This window comes from Danio rerio, chromosome 2, assembly GCF_049306965.1.
Source record: "Danio rerio strain Tuebingen ecotype United States chromosome 2, GRCz12tu, whole genome shotgun sequence".
NCBI lineage: Eukaryota > Metazoa > Chordata > Actinopteri > Cypriniformes > Danionidae > Danio > Danio rerio.
In genome coordinates this window covers 59631850-59655000 of record NC_133177.1, presented here as the reverse complement: position 1 = coordinate 59655000, position 23151 = coordinate 59631850, and the positions used below count along the sequence as shown (strand labels likewise).

At 43.0% G+C, this 23151-nt stretch overlaps 1 protein-coding gene across 3 annotated transcripts in view; it reads right to left on the bottom strand.

Moving 5' to 3' along the window:
* The window catches only part of LOC100330028 (homer protein homolog 3), a 96636-nt gene that overhangs the window by 13788 nt on the left and 59697 nt on the right, over positions 1–23151 (bottom strand). For all 3 annotated transcript variants that reach the window (XR_012395285.1, XM_073931958.1, XM_073931965.1), the window contains exons 6-8: positions 17938–18071; positions 10911–11067; positions 1415–1522 (exon numbers count right to left, since the gene is read on the bottom strand). Coding sequence is in view for 2 of the 3 variants with exons in the window: in XM_073931958.1 (XP_073788059.1) it covers positions 1415–1522; positions 10911–11067; positions 17938–18071 (399 nt within the window). In the remaining variant the exon portion in view is untranslated. The remainder of the gene's footprint in view (positions 1–1414; positions 1523–10910; positions 11068–17937; positions 18072–23151) is intronic.

Here is a 23151-nt window from a genome sequence, read left to right as displayed (position 1 = left end):
CCGCTCTAGACGCGGATATAAATGAGGGCGCGGGTGGTGAGGGTAGTGTCGCGGTTACCGCCCTCTCTATTCTGCCGCTCCAGACGCGAATATAAATGAGGGCGCGGGTGGTGAGGGTAGTGTCGCGGACACCGCCCTCTCTATTCTGCCACTCTAGACGCGGATATAAATGAGGGCGCGGGTGGTGAGGGTAGTGTTGCGGACACCGCCCTCTCTATTCTGCCGCTCTAGACGCGGATATAACTGAGAGTGTAATTGGTGAGGGTAGTGTCGGGGACACCGCCCTCTCTATTCTGCCGCTCCAGACGCGGATATAAATGAGGGCGCGGGTGGTGAGGGTAGTGTCGCGGACACCGCCCTCTCTATTCTGCCGCTCTAGACGCGGATATAAATGAGGGAGCAGGTGGTGATGGTAGTGTCGCGGACACCGCCCTCTCTATTCTGCCGCTCTAGACGCGGATATAACTGAGGGTGTAATTGGTGAGGGTAGTGTCGGGGACGCCGCCCTCACTATTCTGCCGCCCTAGGCGGCCGCCTAGGTCGCCTCTATGAATGCGCCAGCCCTGTGTGTGTGTGTTTGTCTGTTCGTGTGTGCATGTGTTTGTGTGTGTTTGTGCATGTGTTTGTCTGTTTGTGGGGACATATGTGTATATGTTTTTGTGTGTGTTTGTACATGTTTGTGTGCGTGTGTATGGGAGTGCATGTAAATGTGTATGTGTGTGTGTTTTTGCGCTTGTTTGTGTATGTGTGTGTTTGTCTGGCTGTTCGTGTGTGTGTCTGTGCGTGTGTTTGTGTTTGTGTCTGTGTTTGTCTGTCTGTTTGTGTCTGTTTCTCTATTTGTGTGTGTCTGTGTGTGTTCATGTGTGTGTCTGTAAATGTGTGTTTATGTGTTTGTGTATGTCTGTGTGTATCTGTGTATGCGTGTTTGTCTATTTGCATGTGTGTGTGCGTCTGTGTTTTTCTGTTTGTTAGTTTGTGTGTGTGTATGTTTGTGTGTCTGTGTGCTTGTGCGTGTATGTGAGTGCATGTAAACGTATGTGTGTGTGTATTTGTGCGCATGTTTGTGTATGTGTTTGTCTGTCTATACGTGTGTGCGTGAAAATGTGTGTGCGTTTGTGTGCATGTTTGTGCATGTCTGTCTGTTCGTGTGTGTCTGTGTTTCTCTGTGTGTCTGTGTGCGTGTGTTTGTGTGCATGTTTTGTATGTCTGTGTGTTTGTGTGCATGTGTATGTGAGTGCATGTAAATCTGTGTTTGTGTTTGTCTGTTCGTGTTTGTGTCTGTGCGTGTGTATGTGCGCGTGTTTGTTTCTGTGTGTGTTTGTGTCTGTTTCTCTCTTTTTGTGTGTCTGTCTGCGTGTGTGTGTTTGTGCGCATGTTTGTGCATGTGTCTGTGTGTCTATGTGTGTTCTCTGACCTCATCCTTGGCCTTCAGCAGGTTCTCCAGCTCCTCCAGGGATTGAGTGAGTTCATCTTTCAGCAGATCACTGGGTCCATGACCACCATGAGCCTCCAGATCCGCAACCTACACACACACACACACACACACACACACACACACACACAGTAATACTTTAATGTATACATACTCCCTAATGACTATTATGAATGTAACTTATGGGAGGCACAGTGGCTCAGAGGTTAGCACTGTCGCCTCACAACAAGAAGGTTGCTGGTTCAAGTCCCAGCTGGGTCAGTTGGCATTTCAGTATGGAGTTTGCATGTTCTCCCCGCGTAGGCGTGGGTTTCCTCCGGGGGCTCCGGTTTACCCCCCCAGTCCAAACACATGCGGGAGCTGATGAACTAAACTCACCGTAGTGTATGAATGTTTGTGAATGTGAGTGTGTGAATGTTTCCCAGTACTGGGTTGCAGCTGGAAGGGCATCCGTTGTGTAAAACATATTCTGGTTAATTGTCAGTTCACTCCTCAGTGGTGACCCCGGTTTTGAAGCAGTGTTTGAGATAATACTGACTCCCTTCTTCTCTTCTGTCCACTTCTTTACAAACACTCCATCTGTTGAGTTTCAGCAGCTCATCTGAGGCGTTAAATCATTTTATAACTTCACTCCAGCACATTACAGTCAATCTCCAGCATAATGACCATCATAAAGACCAATGCTGACCTACATACACACACACTGACCATTCAGCATGTATATATGAGTGAAGCGGGAGAGTTTTACTGAGACAAGATACATTTCTGCCCATGCTGAGTTTACACTGCATGACCATGAACACACTGTGCAGAGTTAATAACACACATATGAGCTTTAATATACAGCTATAGGACATTTTCAATTCATTTACTTGATCAAAAATACAAGAATTAAATACAGTATTATTGTAAAACAGAGTTAAAACTTTTCTATATGAATATATTGTTTTTATTTCTGGGACTGAAGCTGTATTTTCAGCATCATTACAGCAGTCTTCAGTGTCACATGATCCTTCACTTGATCACATGGTTATTTTTTTCTCCAAGATTCTTCGATGATTAGAAAAATGTAATTTGCTAAACAAAATCTTATCTAACATAAATGACTTTACTTTCACTTCTGATCAATTAAACGCATATTTAAAAATACATCTTTAAAAAAATTAATTAAATAATAAAAATTATACACATTCACTGGCCACTTTATTAGGCACACCTTACTAGTACCGGGTCGGACCCCCTTTTGCCTTCAGAACTGCCTTAATCCTTCGTGGCATAGATTCAACAAGGCACTGGAGATATTCCTCAGAGATTTTGCTCCATATTGACATGATAGCATCACGCAGTTGCTGCAGATTTGTCGACTGCACATCCATGATGCACTGTACACCACTGTGGTCATAAAGGGATGGACATGGTCAGCAACAATACAGCTGTGGTGCTGGCACGATGCTTAATTGGTACAAATGAGCCCAAAGTGTGCCAAGAAAATCTCTCCCACACCACCACCAACCTGAACCGTTGATACAAGACAGGATGGATCCATCCTTTCATGGTGTTGATGCCAAATTCTGACCCGACCTGGCAGCAGAAATGGAGACTCATCAGAGCAGCAACGTTTCTCCAATCTTCTATTGTCCAGTTTTGTTGAGCCTGTGTGAACTGTAGCCTCAGTTTCCTGTTCTTAGCTGACAGGAGCGGCTCCCGGTGTGGTCTTCTGCTGCTGTAGCCCATCCGCCTCAAGGTTGGCCGTGTTGTGTGTGCAGAGATGCTCTTCTGCAGAGCTCGGTTGTAGCGAGTGCTTATTTGAGTTACTGTTGCCTTTCTATTAGCTGGAACCAGTCTGGCCATTCTCCTCTGACCTCTGGCATCAACAAGGCATTTGCGCCCACAGAACTGCCGCTCGCTGGATATTTCCTCTTGTTCAGACCATTCTCTGTAAACCCTAGAGATGGTTGTGTGTGAAAATCCCAGTAGATCAGCAGTTTCTGAAATACTCAGAGCAGCCCGTCTGGTACCAAACAACCGTGCCAAAAGTTCAAATTTCAGCGATCAAAGTTACTTAAATCACCTTTCTTCCTCATTCTGATGCTCGGTTTGAACTGCAGCAGATCGTCTTGACCATGTCTAAATGCATTAAGTAGCTGCCATGTAAATTAGAAATTTGCATTAACGAGCAGTTAGACAGGTATACCTAATAAAGTGGCCGGTGAGTATATATATATATATATATGTGCTTCTTTAAAATTATCCTTATTGTTGCTTTAAAACTTGCAGGTTTTATTTTTATTATTTTTAATAGGGATGCCTTAAATTATTTAGAAGTGCCAGTAATGTGATTGAGGGTTAATTTTTTTATTTAATACTTTTATTTAGCAAAAACTTTAAAATAAAGTATTATATAGATTATCTTTGTCATGATGACGGTACATAGTATTTGACTAGATATTTTGCAAGACACTAGTATTCAGTATTCAAGTGACATTTACAGGCTTAACTGGGTCAGTTAGGCAGGTTAGGGTAATTAGGCAAGTTATTGTATAGCAGTGGTTTGTTCTGTAAACAAATATTGCTTAAGGGGGCCAATAATATTGACCTTAAAATGATTTTTGAAATATTAAAAACTGCTTTTATTCTAGCCGAAATAAAATAAATAAGACTGACTAGAAAATATTATAAGAAATACTGTGAAAATTCTTGAATATGTTGAAGATCATTTAGGAAATATTTGAAAAAGAAAAATCACAGGAGGGAATCTGTATTACCTTTTCAAATATTAATGCGTCCTTGCCAAATAAAAATCCTATTTTTATTTCCTTCAGAAGTCATATACCGCTGACCCAAAGCCTTGATTATCAGATTTATTCATTATTTTGGCAGTGATGTTCAGTGATAAATCTCAACACAACCACAAATGTCACACGCACCAACACTACACACACTCACAAACCCACACATGCACTACACAAAAAAGGAGCAGCTCCTAGAGGTCTTCAACACTTGGAGGGCCTAAAGAGAGAGACTGGCTTATTTTTAACCGTGTAAAGAGTAAAAAAGTCCCCCAGTGGAGGAGGGTCTTGTCGGCTCCCCCTAGTGAGATCTCAGCGCTCCTCTAACTAGGCCATCGAAAGTAGGATATCACTGTCCTACAAACCACCCCACATCTCTCTCTCTCTCACTCTAGCTCTCTCTCCGGTCTCAGGAGATGTGAACCATTTTCAACCACCTGGTCGCATGTTCTCGCTCAGAGACGCATCGCTGTCCTGAAACTGATCCTGGATCAGTAGAAAGCAGGAGAGTCGTGGAGGAAGAAGAGCGTAATGATTAACAACACACTCTGAATAAGGCTGCTTGATTATGGGAAAACCATCATCATGATCATTTTGATCAACATTTTTGTGACTACTATTTACAGGAAACCTATCATGCATAAGGGGAACTCATGCTTTAGCTCTAGGGGTCAAACAACAAAAAAAAGGTCAAGAATCTTGAGTGTGAGTAGTGAGCAGTTAGTAAAGCAAATCTCAAAAACATTGCAGGAATTAGATGCTTTGTTTCCAGTAAGGGAGAAGCAGTGGCGCAGTAGGTAGTGCTGTTGCCTCACAGCAAGAAGGTCGCTGGTTCTAGCCTAGGCTCAGTTGCTGTTTTTGTGTGGAGTTTGCATGTTCTCCCAGCGTTCGCGTGGGTTTCCTCTGGGTGCTCCGGTTTCCCCCACAGTCCAAGGACATGCGGTACAGGTGAATTGGGTTGGCTGAAGTGTCCGTAGTGCATGATTTCCGCAACATTCATTCTTCCATGGAGGGCGCCACACCAAAATTCATCCCGCCACGGCTAATTTACAGCTACTTATTAAAAATATTCCATAGTTTTTTAAATAGCGGGTTAAAATTGCACTGAAAACGTATGAAAAGGTAAGTGAATAATAACAGCGCAAACTTTTCTGTGACCATCAGTGGCGCAAAAAGGGGGTATGCAGTATATGCGGCGCATAGGGGCGCCAGACATGGGTGGGCGCCATTGTGCCAAAACTATTTTTGAAATTATCCATATTAGGAGTTTCAAATAATATATATATATATATATATATATATATATATATATATATATATATATATATATGTATGTGTGTGTGTGTGTGTGTGAGTATATATAAGGGCGCCACACATGACACATATATACACACACACATATATATATATATATATATATATATATATATATATATATATATATATATATATATATATACTTTTTTTTAATGTTTATTTAGCAATTTATATGCTCGTAATATTGTATTTTATTAAATTAAATAAAAAATCATTTAACCCCCCCCCCCTTTTTCATACCACATACATGTTTTTATGAATTTATTATGTATCATATTGATTCATTAGGCCTTTTGGTAACTTCTTAGCTCAAAACTATTTTAATTTTAGCTACAAAGTTATAACATTTCAATTAAGTAGAACATTTGTTTGTTTCTGTGTTTTTTTTTTTTTTTACACTAAACATTTGACAGTCTTTTTTATTTAACTTTCAGCAGTTTTTGTAATTGTTTTATGAAAAAATATCTTTAATTTATTGATGGAAATATTTTCCACATTTTATAACTTGCCTGTTATAAAATATAGTTGGATTGAAGGGGGCGCGCAAAAGTTGAAGCCGCATACCCATCAGTAAATGTGCAGTTGCGCCCCTGGTGACCATAGTAGTGCTGTGCGTTCAGTTTAACCCTTTAAGGTGACGTGCTGACTGACAGGTCCGTGATGCGTGAGATCAGCAAACACTGCGTGGCTTTCAGTTATGAGGCCAGCAGAAGGGCGCCCAACCTGCGGTCTGTGTGGGTCCTAAGGCCCCAGTATAGTGACGGGGTCGCTATACTGCTCAGTGAGCGCCGTCTTTCGAATGAGACGTTAAACCGAGGTTCCGACTTTCTGTGGTCGTTAAAAATCCCAGGATGTCCTTCGAAAAGAGTAGGGGTTTAACCCTGGCATCCTGGCCAAATCTGCCCACTGGCCTCTGTCCATCATGGCCTCCTAACTATCCCCATATTCAATTGTCTTCATCACTGTCTCATCTCCACCAATCGGCTGGTGTAATGTAATGTAATGTAATGTGTATTTATATAGCGCATTTATTGTGTATGGCCATACACCCAAAGCGCTTCACAATCATGAGGGGAGTCTCTCCACACCACCACCAGTGTGCAGCATCCACTTGGATGATGCGACGGCTGCCACAGGACAACGGCGCCAGTGCGCTCACCACACACCAGCTATTGGTGGAGAGGAGAGACAGTGATAGAGCCAATTCAGTGGAAGGGGATGATTGGGAGGCCATGATCGTAAGGGCCGATAGAGGGACTTTGGCCAGGACACCGAGGTTACACCCCTGCTCTTTCACGAGAAGTGCCATGGGATTTTTAATGACCACAGAGAGTCAGGACCTCGGTTTAACATCTCATCCGAAAGACGGCGCCCACTGACAGTGTAGTGAACCCCTTCACTTTTACTGGGGCATTAGGACTCACTTAGACCTCAGGGTGAGCTCCCCCTGCTGGCCTCACTAACACCACTTCCAACAGAAACCTAGTGTTCCCTAGTGGTCTCCCATCCAGGTACTAACCAGGCTCAGCCCTGCTTAGCTTTAGTGAGTAACCGGTCTTGGGCTGCAGGGTGATATGGCTGTGGGTGATATGGGTGTGTGGTGTGCAGTCTGGCGCAAAATGGCTGCCATCGCGTCATCCAGGTGGATGCTGCACACTGGTCGTGGATAAGGAGATCCCCCCCCATTATGTAAAGCGCTTTGAGTGCCCAGAAAAGCGCTATATAAACGTGAGGAATTATTATTATGATGAACACAGTTTCCATAATTATATTTATAGATAAAGGTCTGTGGATCTGCATATAATGCCTTTATCTTGCTGGAGTTTATAGCCGTTTCACTTTACTTCAGGAAACATTAATGCCGTGGGCCGCTCCGCAAGTCTATATATATAAATATTCCAAGCAAATCTAATAAATGTTGGAGACATACTCTGTACATAATATATATGTACATTATATATAATGTACAGCGTATATTTGAGGGCGCGCGAGAAGTTTTGTGCACGAACAGAGGAAATCGTAGGCTCGAAGGCTATAGCAGGTCGCACACCACGCAGCGCCATGCATTTTAGAATTCTAAACATAGGTTACTATCAGGATACACACACCGGCGCCGCAAGTCGATGCCTGTCGGCGGCGCCCAGTCACGACTCAGGACGCAGTTCAAATTTCAGCCGCATCACAGGGCGCCATCTAATTAGTTTCATGTTAAATATCATTCGAATGTACGCGTATGGTGTGCGATACTCATGTGCGCGCCGTGGTGCGGCACTGAGCGACGCTTCTGGTGTGCGACCTGCTTATTACATGAATGCCATCTCGACTGAATACTGCGCCCATGACATTTGTCAATGAAATAACGCCACATGTAGTGGTAGATCTGTGTAAAATGCCCAAAAGAGTCTGCCGCCACAGCTAGAAAAAATCCTAGAGGAAACACTGCCATAGTGTATGAGTGTGTGTGTGAAAGTGTGTTTGGATGTTTCCCAGAGATGGGTTGCGGCTGGAAGGGCATCCGCTACGTAAAAACTTGCTGGATGAGTTGGCGGTTCATTCCGCTGTGTTGACCCCGGATTAATGAAAGGACTAAGCCAACAAGAAAATGATTGAATGAATGTTTCCAGTAAGGACTTCCAGAAGGAAACTTGTTCATGCTTTTATCAGCAGCAGGGTGGATTACTGTAATGGACTCCTCACTGGCCTTCTCAAGAAGAGGCCCTGTTTACACTAATAGGTTTTAGTTTTCAAACGGCATTTTAGAGTGAAAAGTATCCACATCCACATTGGTGTTTCATCTGGTGTTTCTGAATAGACATCGCTGAAAACACACATTACGTGACCACACATACACTCTGGCATGCGCTGGAGCATATGCGGAGGAGGGTTGGGCCGATAGACAATGTCATCGTCCAATGCCGATGGCCGACAGACACCACAAAGCTGAGCCAGCATCGCGATCCTCCGCCCTGCCCCCGTTGCAAATCCACTCGCGAAAACACTCTGGCCCCGTTTACATATAATACGTCTTAGTTTTTAAATGGCATTTTAGAACAAAGACGATCCACATCCACTCCGGCGTTTGGCATTTCTGACCAGCCGTCCTTCCACACTACCGCTGAAACACACATCACGCGATCACACACACATTCACACACAGTCATGCGCTCGAGACAGCGGGTCCAAGCAGTCAGCGGGTGAGTAGACTGCTTCAATCTTTCACTTTCACACTTGTACTTAGTAATTTTAGCGAACACCTCAGATACTGTTGGCTGTGCACCTTTTTTACCGACACCATTATAACGACACAGATCACTCTGCCTATTCACGCCTGATTGAAAAAGTGATTGACAAGTGGTAATTATGTGTGTAACTTGCCTTTATTCATTTACTGTATGATTTGTTTATGGGTAAAACAAAGAGCATGAGAGTCAGGTAGTTAAAACGGTAGGCTACAAATAATTAATTCGTTATGAATTAATTAATTATTTATAATTAATTCACTGCCACCTATGACAACGATGCCATAGTCCATCTTGGGATGCCAAATTGGTCGACATCGCCCAACTCTAATGCGGAGGTCTGAGCTCCAGGCAGTCAGCGGGTGCTTTGAGCACAAAACCCTAGATTAGAGCAGCGCAGGCCTTTTGAATCGATTACTTGTTCACAGGTAACGTGTTTTGGCTGAGCGCAAAGATAAGTTAATATATTAATTAATGTAACCATGTACACTGATTCAGCACATTGACTGATTGTTTGCCTTTATTTCCTGTAATGTATAAACTTATAAGTTGTACTTTTATAATGGCCATTATTGATTATTAAATCTGATCAGCAACAGAGAAGGCATGTTTCATATTTGTCAATGAAAATATAAGTAGGCAGTGATGTTATAGGCTCCGTTTTGATATAAATATGCATGCAGTGTAGATGATGGTTACATAAATATGCAGCCACACGACGCCTCAACATTTTTGGTGTCTGTTAAGTTGTTAATATAAAAATAAATATTCATTTACGTTAAGATATTGAAACCTCATGGCCAGAGTGATGCGAATGAAGTTATAAAGTATCCTGTTCCCTTTGAAGACGTACCCGACGTGTCCTCGGGAGTCTGTTTTGCATATCAAACTTGCGTAGTCAGAACTTACAGTGAAAGGATGTAGGACTGAACTTTATGCAATTAATATTGAGAAAACCCCTCAATCAGATGTCGAATATCTGCAGCCCTGCCTCTGTTGTCACAGTTTTAACCGTCCACACTGACACAGATCAGCAGCCTTTTAGAATGAAAGCAGCCTCTTCAGCGTTTTGGATGGAGGGCGTAACCATAGCAAAACTTCTGCGTTTTAAAACTAAAACCTATTCAAGAGTTCACACTTAGCTGATGATCGGTAATAAGCTAATTTGATATGCTGTCCTGGGAGAGAGCCCTAAGCTCATGAGATCCTCGTGCCCGGGGCTCCCTCTCGTTTGCAGGGCGAGAGGGGAGTTTGAGCTCAGGAAGATCTTGAGAACCCCCCACCCCACTCACCCTTCCAGCTGCTTAAGGATTGCTATGAGGGTGTGTTGCTGGTGGAATTTAACTATGGTGCTGAATTGGTCTAGTCAATTACTTCTCATGGTCTCTTGTTTTGGACTGTGGGATGAAACCGGAGGACCCGGGGAAAACCCATGCGAGCACAGGGAGAACATGAACTCCACACAGATATGCTAACTAGCCAGGTAGAGACCTAAGCCAGAGGCATTATTGCTGTGAAGCCACAATGCTAGCCACAGGGCCGCCATGCTGCTCTATAGAGAAAAGAGGAGGAGAGGGGGTGGAAGGGGGGATTCTTCAAGACGAGGATGACTAAAGGTAAGATGCTTGGTTATTTATACTGAGTTAGGAATCATCTGATTGGTGGTTCGTACATTAGCTTGACTCGGGGCCAGCCGTGTCAATCATAAGCACGTGATCCTCTCGAAATTAGTTTATGAATAAACTTCACTTAGTGTAAATGGGTCTAAGACAGTTGCAACTCACCCAGAATGCTGCACCCGGAGGAAACCTATGCCAACTCGGGGAGAGCATGCAAAACACACAGAAATGCTAACTGGCCCAGCCGGGACTCGAACCTGCGACCTTCTTACTGTGAGGCCACAGCTAACCACTGAGCCACCGTGACACTCCTGATATAGATGTTATTTTTTATTTTTCACATTTCTGTAAGTATCCTCTTCTTAAGTATTTTAACTGTCAGTTTGTAAGCAACTATCAATAGCACATGGCATCATCTTCTGTGTTGTGATTATCTTTGGTGTCTTGACTCTAGTTGTGCACTTTCCCCTCTCTGTCCCTGTCAGGTGTGATTTTATGTGTGCTTTGTGTCGACCTGGTCTCGTAATCTCTCGGTCTCCTCCTGATACGCCGCCAGCTGCTTCTTCCACTGCTCCACGTTAGCGTTAGCCTCATGCAGCGCCGCCACCAACTTAGCATTACTGTCCTGTAAAGTGAAGAGCTCCACCTCCAGATTCATCTCACAGATCGACCTGCGACACAGACAAACACTCACATTTACACTTGAAGCCATCATGAAATCCAAATGTACTTTTTTTATTTTGTATATGTATATAGTGGTGCTTGTTATAAAGGTTGCATCTGTGCATTTCATTATATTGTAAAAATTAATTTGCTCTCATAAACTTTAATCAAATATCACAACTTTCCCTACCCCTAAAAATTACTTTCAGCACTTCTGGTCACATGAAATTATTTTAGGGAGGAGCTATCTGTGCTTTAGAGTGAGGCTATCATTCATTTAGGATGGGACTATCAGTCATTAAGGGCAGGGCTATCATTTCTTTAGGGCGGGGCTATTGGTCATTTAGGGCGGGGCTATCCATTATTTTGGGCGGAGCTATCAGTCATTCAGGGCGGACTTATCAGTCATGTAGGGTGGAGCTATCAGTCATTTAGGGCGGGGTTATCAGACATTTAGGGAGAGGCTGTCAGTCATTTAGGGCAGGGCTATCAGTTATTTAGAGAAGAGCTATCGTCATTGAGGACGGGACTATCTGTCATTTAAAGAGGGGATTTTAGGCATTTAGGGAGGAGATATCTGTCCTTTGGGGCGGAGCTATTAGTCATTTAGGGTGAGGCTACCAGTTATTTAGTGCAGGGCCAGGGCTTAAATTGTGCCAGAACACACGGTTTATACTTCTGCGTCAAGTGACCGGCGTGACCCACGGCGCATGCAACGCGCTTAGCTGTGCAGTTATACTTCTGCACGCCGTCTCTGTTGGTCTGCATTAACACTTTTGAAACGCTAGTTGGCAGTGAGGTGTAAATGTTCCTCTGTATTGAGTTTCTTCGCTGCTGTTTTGCTTTTCCTGAACACTTCCTGAATGTACAAGAGGCTCAAACTCGCTCATTTTGAGGCAGGAACCGGCGGACGTGCAACAACTTTAACTATGAGGTAAACGCAAAACAAAACTTTCCATCCGGAGCTCCTTCACGGGACTCCACACTTATAAACAATCTTTCCATTGGACCAGCTCTCTGTCCCGCCCAGACTCGTCAGCGCTACCAAGTCGACCAATCACAGAGCTTGCGCTACGCATCGTTGCGACGTGTAGTTAAATTTTTTTGAGCGGTGCACGTTAGCGACACCGACGGCCACGGGGTAGGGCTATGCGTCAATGCCGTAGCATTAACATGTGTTTGACGCAGAAGTATAAATCAGCCTTAAGTCTGATCCGGCACCTCATTTTACAGACCCCCCTCCTACCCCGTCAGCTGTTCACTTTCACTTTCTTCAGCGACTCCCCAATCCTCTTCACGTTCATCTGCGACAACCCCCTGCTCCTCACTTTCGTCCTTCATCAGCGACACCCCTCTGCAATCCAACGACCCCCCCTTCCACAGTCGTGCGCGACACCTCTCCATAATAGGGGGGGGGGGGGGGGGGGAATATCTGTCATTTAGGCATGAGCTATTTATCCTGTCCATTAGGGAGGGACTATCGGTTATTTAGGGTGGAGATATCTGTCCATTAGGGCAGGACTATCGATTATTTAGGGTGGAGATATCTGTCTATTAGGGAGGGACTATCGGTTATTTAGGGTGGATATATCTGTCCATTAGGGCGGGACTATTGGTTATTTAGGGTGGAGATATCTGTCCATTAGGGCGGGACTATCGGTTATTTAGGGTGGAGATATCTGTCCATTAGGGCGGGACTATCAGTTATTTAGGGTGGATATATCTGTCCATTAGGGAGGGACTATCAGTTATTTAGGGTGGAGATATCTGTCTATTAGGGAGGGACTATCGGTTATTTAGGGTGGAGATATCTGTCTATTAGGGAGGGACTATCGGTTATTTAGGGTGGATATATCTGTCCATTAGGGCAGGACTATCAGTTATTTAGGGTGGAGATAACTGTCCTTTAGGGCGGGATTATCGGTTATTTAGGGTGGAGATATCTGTCCATTAGGGCGGGACTATCGATTATTTAGGGTGGAGATATCTGTCCATTAGGGTGGGACTATCGGTTATTTAGGGTGGATATATCTGTCCATTAGGGCGGGACTATCGGTTATTTAGGGTGGAGATATCTGTCCATTAGGGCGGGACTATCAGTTATTTAGGGTGGATATATCGGTCCATTAGGGCGGGACTATCGGTTATTTAGGGTGGAGATATCTGTCCTTTAGGGCGGGACTATCGGTTATTTAGGGTGGAGATATCTGTCTATTAGGGCGGGCCTATCTGTTATTTAGGGTGGATATATCTGTCCATTACAGAGGGACTATCGGTTATTTAGGGTGGAGATATCTGTCTTTTAGGGCGGGACTATCGGTTATTTAGGGTGGAGATATCTGTCCATTAGGGCGGGACTATCAGTTATTTAGGGTGGAGATATCTGTCCTTTAGGGCGGGACTATCAGTTATTTAGGGTGGAGATATCTGTCTATTAGGGCGGGACTATCGGTTATTTAGGGTGGAAATATCTGTCCATTAGGGCGGGACTATCGGTTATTTAGGGTGGAGATATCTGTCCTTTAGGGCGGGACTATCGGTTATTTAGGGTGGAGATATCTGTCTATTAGGGCGGGACTATCAGTTATTTAGGGTGGAGATATGTCCATTAGGGCGGGACTATCGGTTATTAGGGTGGAGATCTGTCCATTAGGGCGGGACTATCAGTTATTTAGGGTGGAGATATCTGTCCATTAGGGCGGGACTATCGGTTATTTAGGGTGGAGATATCTGTCCTTTAGAGTGGGACTATCAGTCATTTAGGGCAAAGCTATCAGTCAGTCAGGATGGGGCTATCAGTCATTTAGGGTGGAGCTATCTGTACTTTAGGGTGGGGCTATCAGTCTTTTAGAGCTACAGTCTGTTTCTTAAAGCGAGACTCTATGTCCTGCCCTGCCTTCATGCTTAAAAAAAGGCTAATTTCAAACCTTTAAGATTGGATGAGAATCCCAATAGAAGTTAAGATTAGCTTCTGTAATACACACTTGCTAATCTAAATTTAACATAAAGCATCTTAAAAGTTAAGTCCTAAAATAAGATACTGTCTGTAATAAACCCCTCCTCAGGGTCACAAATGCAGTACTTTACTAGTTACTTGAAAATACAACTCGGGTTACTGGTAATGCACTAAAAATGATTACAGTAACTCCATCACAGCATGCATTTTATTCTGTAGTAATCTGATAATCCTAATAATAATTCAATATCACCATGACAACAAGTGCTTTCCCAGGAATCAAAGACCATTCGTTATCAGAGTTATTATAATATAGGAGAGCACTTTAATATCACAGTGACTTTCACATTATGACTGACAAGTAATGTTAGAAACGCCTCAGTTTTCAGAGCAGCGCTGTACAGTCTGCAGATAATAACCGTGCATCAACACTTTCCAGGAATAAGAGGCGTTCTCCATCATAATAATCTAGACTGGGTATTTCTACAGGAACTACTGAGACGCTCCCCACTGCAACACTGTTGTCGAAGAGTCATCTGATGGTCCAACACCAGAATTAAAGCACATTTAACTTTTTATTTTTAGGTTTTATGGCAAAATTAAATCTTTGTTTTACAGAAATACAAGTAAACCTCATGACTAACACACACACAAACACAGATGCACAGTTTGCGTGCGTGTGTGTTAGACATGAGATTCACTAGTATTTCTAAAACAGATTTAATTTAGCCATTAAAGAGCCCCTATTATGGGTTTTTGAATATGACCATCCATGCACTGTCTATCACAGCTCTAAGTGAATGAAAGTATCCAGCTGAGCAGTAAATCTAAAAGAGCGTGTTCAAAACTATTGCTTCTTTCGAGTCGACTCAGAGTCAGATGAATGATTGATTCTTTGTTCGGATCTTTTGCCTGCATGCGTTGACATCGATATGGGACATCGCCAAATATGAAGTGCTGGATCCGGTAAAACGTGAACACGCCTTTCCCTTGAGACACTAGCGGAGTGCATTGATCATGACACAAAGATTACTATCACTGAGAGATGGCCAGACATGCGGCTGTGGGGAATAAAAGGCTTAGGTTTGTTTTCACAACAGTACCACAGTATACCACGTGTTGTGTTTGTTCCTGTCATTTTTCTGATGATTGATACAATAACCTATGCTGAACATGGCATTCGCCGGCCGTTAGTTATTACGGAATGATCAGCAAAGACTACTAATATATGGGACTTTGTCAGTAACTCTTTGTAATGAAGTTTACGGCCCTTTGGCCGCCGGGAAGAAGGAGGCGGAGAACCGACACAGTTTTAAAATATTTATTCATAATATGAACGGCAGCTCCTCACGGAGACTGCCGTCTAAACCAAAACAAACGAACGGCAGCTCCTCATGGAGCAGGTGGATTTGGCGCCACACACCCGCGAGACCTATACAAAACGGGCCGAGAGAAAAGGAGATGGAAAAAAAGGAGGAAAGACAGAGTAGACCGAGAAAGTGGAGAGAGGGAAAAAAAATTGGAAGTTCGGTTCTCCAGACACGCTGTCACTCGGTCCTCCACCCGCTGAGAGATGTGACGACGTGTTGGGAGCCCTGTGGAGGAATCTATCCACCCGTCCGTCTTCTGGTGTCCGGCGGCGGTTCTCCTGGCTGGCTGGCGGCATCTCTGGTCTCCTGCTCCGCTCCCGCTTCGGTGGACGGATGCAGGCTACGGCATCATGGCGGATCTCGGCGACTCCCCCGGGTTCTGTGGGATGGCTCCCTTCAGCGCTTTCCCTTCCGGTGGTGAGCCTCGCGTCCCCTGCTCCTCCCCATCCTGGGATACGGCAGTAGGCACATCCTTTCCTCGCCAGCCTCAGGCCGCCCCGGCACTCTGGGCAGACGAACGGCACTCGGGTTAACTCCCGAACACTCGCCCCCCTCTCAGCGGCGAGGGCACCTGGACAGTCTTCTCACAGAGACTGCCGTCAAACTGAAAGCAAAAGTAAAACAATATGTACGGGCCCGGTCCTCTCTCGCCTTCCTCTGCCATCGTTCCTCTTCTTATAGTCCAGAGCTCCTTCCTCTCGGCCACGCCCCCTCGCCACACTCTTACACAGTTTATATGGAGCAGTTTCTTCTTCCCCCAGATGCTATAAGTGTTTTATTCTTCCTCCGGATCAGAACATGTAAGGCCCCGTTTACACTAGTGCGTTTTAGTTTTAAAACAGCGTTTTAGATCAAAAACGATCTGCGTCCACACTAGCGTTTCTGAACGTATCTCCGTCCAAACTACGCCACCAAAAACGTATATCACGTGACCATTCGCACACTCTGGGCATGCGCGTTCTAGTATAAACAGAAAGCATGTGTCTCGCTCGGCATTTGGTTATTGTTAGTCAACAAACGCCGGTTGAACAATGAACGCGATGGCAAAGAAAGCAAGAGAGGTATTTTTGTGGACAGACGACGAGGTTGAGTTGTTACTAAACGTAACACATGAATAACTGCACAATGGCGACTAAAACAGACAAAAGTGCAAACAAAGCGCCCATTTCTGTGCCCATGTTGTTGTTTACAGTGTAGGCTGGTCTGCTGTCTTCTGGTAGCGTTAAAGTCATGTGTTATAGTCATGTGATAGAGGCTTGACGAAGCAGGGAAGGATACGCAATGACACAAAAGCCCCAATCAGGTAGCGAATCTCAGCAGTCCCGCCTCCGTTTTCAGATGTCTCCGGCTGCATCCGAAACCGCATACTTCCATACTTTACAGCACGCTAAATTCAGTATGCGAGCCAAGTAGTATGTCCGAATTCATAGAATTCGAAAATCAGTATGCGAGAAGTAACCGGATGACTTACTACTTCCGGCGAGATTCTGGAGTGCGCATCGCATGCATGCTGCGCTATCCCATGATGCCCCGCGAGCGAATTCATGAATGGGAGTAAAGCGACGCAATTGACGCAGGTAGGTCACGTGACAATGCCAAAATGGCGGATGTAGTACGTCCGAATTCCATTCATACTTTTCACATTCATACTGTATAGAACGCACTTTTCTAACGACCGAGTAGTACGTTTCAATTCCAATGCAGTACCTACTGAGTAGTAGGCGGTTTCGGACGCAGCCTCCGTTTTCCCCCATCCACACTGAGACGGAGCAGCAGCGTTTCAGAAAGAAAACAGCCTCTCGAAAACTCCGGCGTAGTGTGGACGGATGGCGTAACCGTAGCAAAATTTAAGCGTTTTAAAACTAAAACGCAATAGTGTAAACGGGGCCTAAGTGTAATTAAAACTGTTGCCACGTTTTCTGTAGTTTGCAAAATGCGTGTTTAATTGTGTGTTGTAGCTTGTAATCGCTCCGCATGGTTTGGAATCACATATCTACTATAGATCAGTGCTTGTACTGTATCTCTCAGGTTAAATCTGTATGGACTATTTCAGATATTGTGTCCAAAACCACGTTGAAAACGCAACGCGTGCTTCTTTCTTTACTGATTTAAATGCATTTCTGATCTCGCAATTCTCTGCCGTTTGTCTTTGCTTTACCATCAGGAGTTCATAGCGCAACAACAAATGCGCTACATGCAGCAGGCGGTAAAAAGCGAGGCGCACAGGGCGCATAAGCAGCACGCCAAACGCTCACAGCCTTTAGTAAATCATTCAAAAAAAGGCGCCTCTCAATGCAAAAAGCGAGTTGGATGTGATCGGCTCTTGATGTGCTTGTAATGTAATCATAAATGAAGTCTTGATATGTTCTGTGTGAGCATCACTAGTGTGTGCTGCAGATTCAGAAGACTTGTTAGTGAATGTCTTTAACACCTCAGATGGCCAAGAAGAGGCCGGTAACTGTTGTCTGCTTTCAGAAGCCTTTTATACGAGACAGATGGATGTTCCACACGTGTTGTCCTGCAGTTTTTGGACTGGAGCGGCGGAGTCTTACCCCTCTGAGAGCATCTTCTTAATGCGCTCCTTCTCGGAGGACAGGGTGATGTCTGCGCTCTGACTCCTGAAGAGCTTATCATCCGGCCCGTTCACACACATCACTGGAGGAGACTGCAGCTCATCAGACAAGTCCTGCAACACACACACACACACACACACATGCATAAAGATACACACACACACACACAAACATGCATAAAGATACACACACAAATACATGCACACACGTGCACAAAGATACACACATATGCTCCCCAAATGCACACACACAGACATATCACATATATACACACATACAAACACATATATGTGCACATGCACGCCGCAAACACACACATGCACAGACACATTCATGCACACAAAGAAAAACATACACCATAAACACACAGACACGTGTATTTACATTTGCAGTAAATAATGTATATTTTGAAAACTGCAGTTTATACTGTTTATGGAAGAGTATATTAGTACTGCCCTTTTTTGTTGCACGAAATAAACACACACACACATTTCTAGTACAAATGGCACCATTGATGAATGACCCAGATTTCAGGAGGTGAGTTTTCAAAGCATAATAAGGACATTCATTCTCCTGCAGTAACAAAAGGTGAACAAATGCAGCGTAATAAGCAGAACCACCACAAATAGGCCAGCGATAAAATCACCATATTTACATATTCACAGCAGTTCACACCACTATAAGTGACGATTTACAGTGGTGTAAAGAAACAAACTACAAATACTCAAATTACTGTGAGTAGTATTTCTCAGGAATTGTTATTTAATAATTAGTTTTATAAATGTGTACTTTTCCTTGAGTACGTTTACTGCAGTAGCTGTACTTTTACTCCACTACTTTATATATTCTTGTCTATGGGGGTTAGAAAAATCAGTCCAGTGATTCCTGTCCAGTCAAATCACACAGGTAAGGAAAATCACACCATAATGAAAGACCTCAAGACGTGGAAGCATTAAAACTGTCCAAGATGATGTCCAAAATCTTTACACACATTGACCCAGATGTTTACTGTATGATGACCGAAATGGCCCTAAACACCCAGTAGGCACAAGATGTCAACACGTCAGATTGACATTGAACCTTAACGTCATAGGGACAATGCATTTTGTTTGGAAATGAAAATCGGGTTGACGTCAGAACACAACGTTAGGCCAACCTTAATGTCCAACCTAAAACCAACCAAATATCAACATCTAATGTTGTTACAGCTTGACGTTGTGTGGACGTTACCACTATGATGTCAATCAGACGTTGGATTTTGGTTGCCATACCTGGAGAATTAAAGTCAGTATTTGACATCAGTATGATGTTGGTTTAAAATGTTGCCTCCTACCTAAAATCCTACCTAAAATCTATCAAATATCAACGTCACTTGATGTCATTATTGGTCATCAAACTAATTCTGTCTTTAAACGCAGTATAGACATTGAATTTTGGTCACCTGACATCACAACCTAAATCTAACCTAATATTACAGTTTTTCTCGATTGCTTGGATGCAGTTGTCAACTGAAACTCCACATTTTCAAAACAGTAAACACACAGGCCTAAACTGCGGCACTCATGGTCAAAATGACACATTTTGCTTGCAAAAGGCACATATCGTGTCAAAACATTTAACATATGCAACAAAAGCTAGTTTTACCTTCAAACAACACAACTTGCAAACAAGTATATGCGCTCTTTCAATTAATCATTACACAATGGACAACAAAATACAAAATACAGAACTCAAAATGCACCAGCATTGCTTGCCATTGTAGCTTATATCCAATGGCATTTGTTGTCTCTATTTGGGCTGTCAAATTCGCCTTTTTGCAAAGAATTGGATCAAGAATAAGATGTGCTTTGATTGAATATATATTGAATTCATGACATTTTTCAAACTGTGGCTGAAAACTGAAATACTGCATATAAAAAAACAGACAAAAGTAATAAAATACTGTAAATATTAGAGAAAACACATGTAAACTAATATACAGTCAAATCTATTGGGAGTATAGGACATAGCCATATTGACCTCCTCCATCAATGCTGGCACAGAACAACACAGACCCTTCATCGTTTTTATAAGGTTTGCAGAATGATGGCTAATTGAAGATTTGTGTGAAGGAGTGTCAAACCGGTGCTTCAGTGATTTCATACTGATGTTGGTAGTTTTTAATAGTTAGGAATAGATGGATTCTGTTTGGTTACCAAAACTAAAACAATGGAGTTTGGACTGCTTGAATGACATCCGTGTTAACTGTTTGGAAAAATGGTGGGGAAAATGTGTCAACCCAATGAGAAAGGGTTTACACATTTGCAAGACCGGTCCTCTGCTCTGCTGGGATAGTGATAATGAAAATGAAGAGGAACCTAGTTTCTTTAACCAGGTCAAAGCAAACAAGAAAAACTGTAAAGTCTTATGACGTTGTGTGCCTGCTAAGCAATAACTAAACGCACTACAGAATGTTACGTGTACACACACATCCACAAATTACCTGTAAATGCATCAACTTTTCACAGTGTAATACTCACTACTCATGAGTACTTTAGAAAGATCTACTTTTTACTCATACTTTGAGTAATATTTACAACAGATACGTTTACTCTACCTGCACTACATGTTTTTAGGCAAGTAATGGTTCTTTTACTTGAGCATGATTTTTCAGTACTCTTTCCACCACTGACTACGGATTATTTTCAGTCGGCCATTTTTTTTTATTTCAGCATGCGCAGGAACAGTTGAAGTCAAAATGATTTGCCCTCTTGTGAATTTTTGTTTGTTTTTTAAACATTTCCCAAATGATCCCTGCTGAAAAATCCAGCTTAAACCAGCCTAGACTGGTTGGCTGGTTTTAGCTGGTCGACCAGGCTGGTTTTAGAGGGGTTTTGGCCATTTCCAGGCTGGTTTCCAGCCATTTCCAGCCTGGTCTTAGCTGGTCAGGCTGGAAAATGACCAGCCAAATCCAGCTAAAACCAGCTCGACCAGCCTGGTTTAAGCTGGATATAGCTGGTTTTTGCTGGACTCCCAGCTTGGCTAGGCTGGTCAAGCTGGTTTTAGCTGGTCATCTCCCAGCCTGAACAGCTAAAACCAGGCTGGAAATGGCTGGAAACCAGCCTGGAAGTGTCCAAAACCCCTCTAAAACCAGCCTGGTCGACCAGCTAAAACCAGCCAACCAGTCTAGGCTGGTTTAAGCTGGATTTTTCAGCAGGGATGTTAAACAGATTCAGGAAATTTTCATTGTATTTTCTCTAATATTTTTTCTTGTTAAAGCCACTTTAAGGTCAATATTATTAAACCCTTTAAGCAATATTTGTTTTGGATTGTCTACAAAACAAACCACTGTTATACAATGACTTGCTTAATTAACCTAGTGAAGCCTTTAAATGTCACTAAGCTGAATACTAGTATCCTGAAAATATGTTGAACTAACATCTCTTCATTAAACATAAATTGAGGAATAAAATATACAGGGGAGCTAGTAATTCTGACTTCAACTGTGTGAGTTATAGTTAGTACATGGTAAAGTGTGTGTTTGAGAGTGTGTGTGTGTGTGTGTGTGACCTGGTTTGCAGTGGCAGATGAATCCGCAGGGCTCACCGTGGGACTCAGCTGATTGTGAAGCTCATGGGATGCATCGTGTGCGTGTAGGGTTGTAACGGTATGAATTTTTCACGGTATGATAATCGTCTAAAACAATACCACGGTTTGACGGTTTCGCGGTATACGGTATGTTACAAATGTTACAAAATAATAGAACAGTGAAGCAAATTTGACTTTTTCCAAATAATATATTTTTAGTTACTATAAACAACACCACTTACAATGAACAAATAAAAAAATAAGAAAATAATAAATAATGTGTCAAAGTCCAAATAAAGTCCAAATAAACATGGTGCAAATCCTCAGTAAAAAATAGATATAAATATTTACTATACTATAAATAGTTACATAACAAAACTAGATTCAATATGGAACATCCTTAGGTTTTATGTGCCAGCATGGATATGGTTGTCTATCGATATGGATTTGGATTTGGTTGTCTGCAATGCAGACAAACAGCTGCATCTTCATTTGCGTCTTTTGAAAACAGCAAGAGCAGCAGTTCGTCTTTGCTGTGTCACTGTTTTGTCATGTTTCTGTGCTGCTGTGCATGCAAAAGTACTTAGTATGAGAATTATTTCATGCAAAACTTTTTTTTTTTGCATTTTATTTAGCCGCGCATAAATGTATGCCTTTCTCTCATTCCGTGTTGTTCAAAAAGCTCATTGTTGGTCCACAAACAAAAGCGAAACCTATGCTTATTGGTTGTGATATAGCGAGTTTGAACCAATCTGGGCATGGAGGAGGGACAATGCATCAATGTATCATGTCTGATTTGTCCGGAGACACAGTGACGAGCGTTTCTTTGTCAAATCAGCGTTGTCAAATGTTGATGACGTAACCGCACTGATTCCGGAGCCTCTGAAAGTCCGCGAATGTTATGTGATACAGCACTGGAAAGCTGAGATTCTCTTCTTTATGCCAATCTTTGAATTGTATGAATCGGATCAGCGGATCAAAAGTTATTAAACATTTAAGAGCAATACTTATTTTTAGCCGCGGGCGGCTGTCTCGGTCTTTAAGGGTTAAAACCGTTGATATGCAATTGTTCATGGTATGATAATCGTGCACGTTCAAATCGTGGTAAACCGTCATACCGGTATATTGTTACAACCCTATGTGCGTGTGTGCGAGTATGTGTGTGCGTGTGAGAGATAAAGCAAAAGCCCCTTTCCTGGATCAACAAGAGCTTATATTCACAAACTTCTGAATCCTGCGCTCAAGATAAATGTCAAACTCACCTGAGAGAACTGACAGAGTCCAGAAGGAGAGCAGTGAGAGAGAACAAAATGATGTCATTCGCATCAGTGAAGAACGGGCTCAGTGTTACTTCTACCTAACATCTCTGCAATAAAGAGTACTGAATTTAATATGATTCATTCATTCATTCATTCTCCTTCGGCTCTATTTCAGAGGTCGCCACAGCGGAATGAACCACCAACTATTCCAGCATATGTTTTAACACAGCGGATGCGCTCCACAACCCAGAACTGCGAAACACCTATGCACACTCATACAACACACACACACACACACACACACACACACACACACACACACACACACTACGGCCAATGTATTTCATTTAATTGACCTATAGCGCAT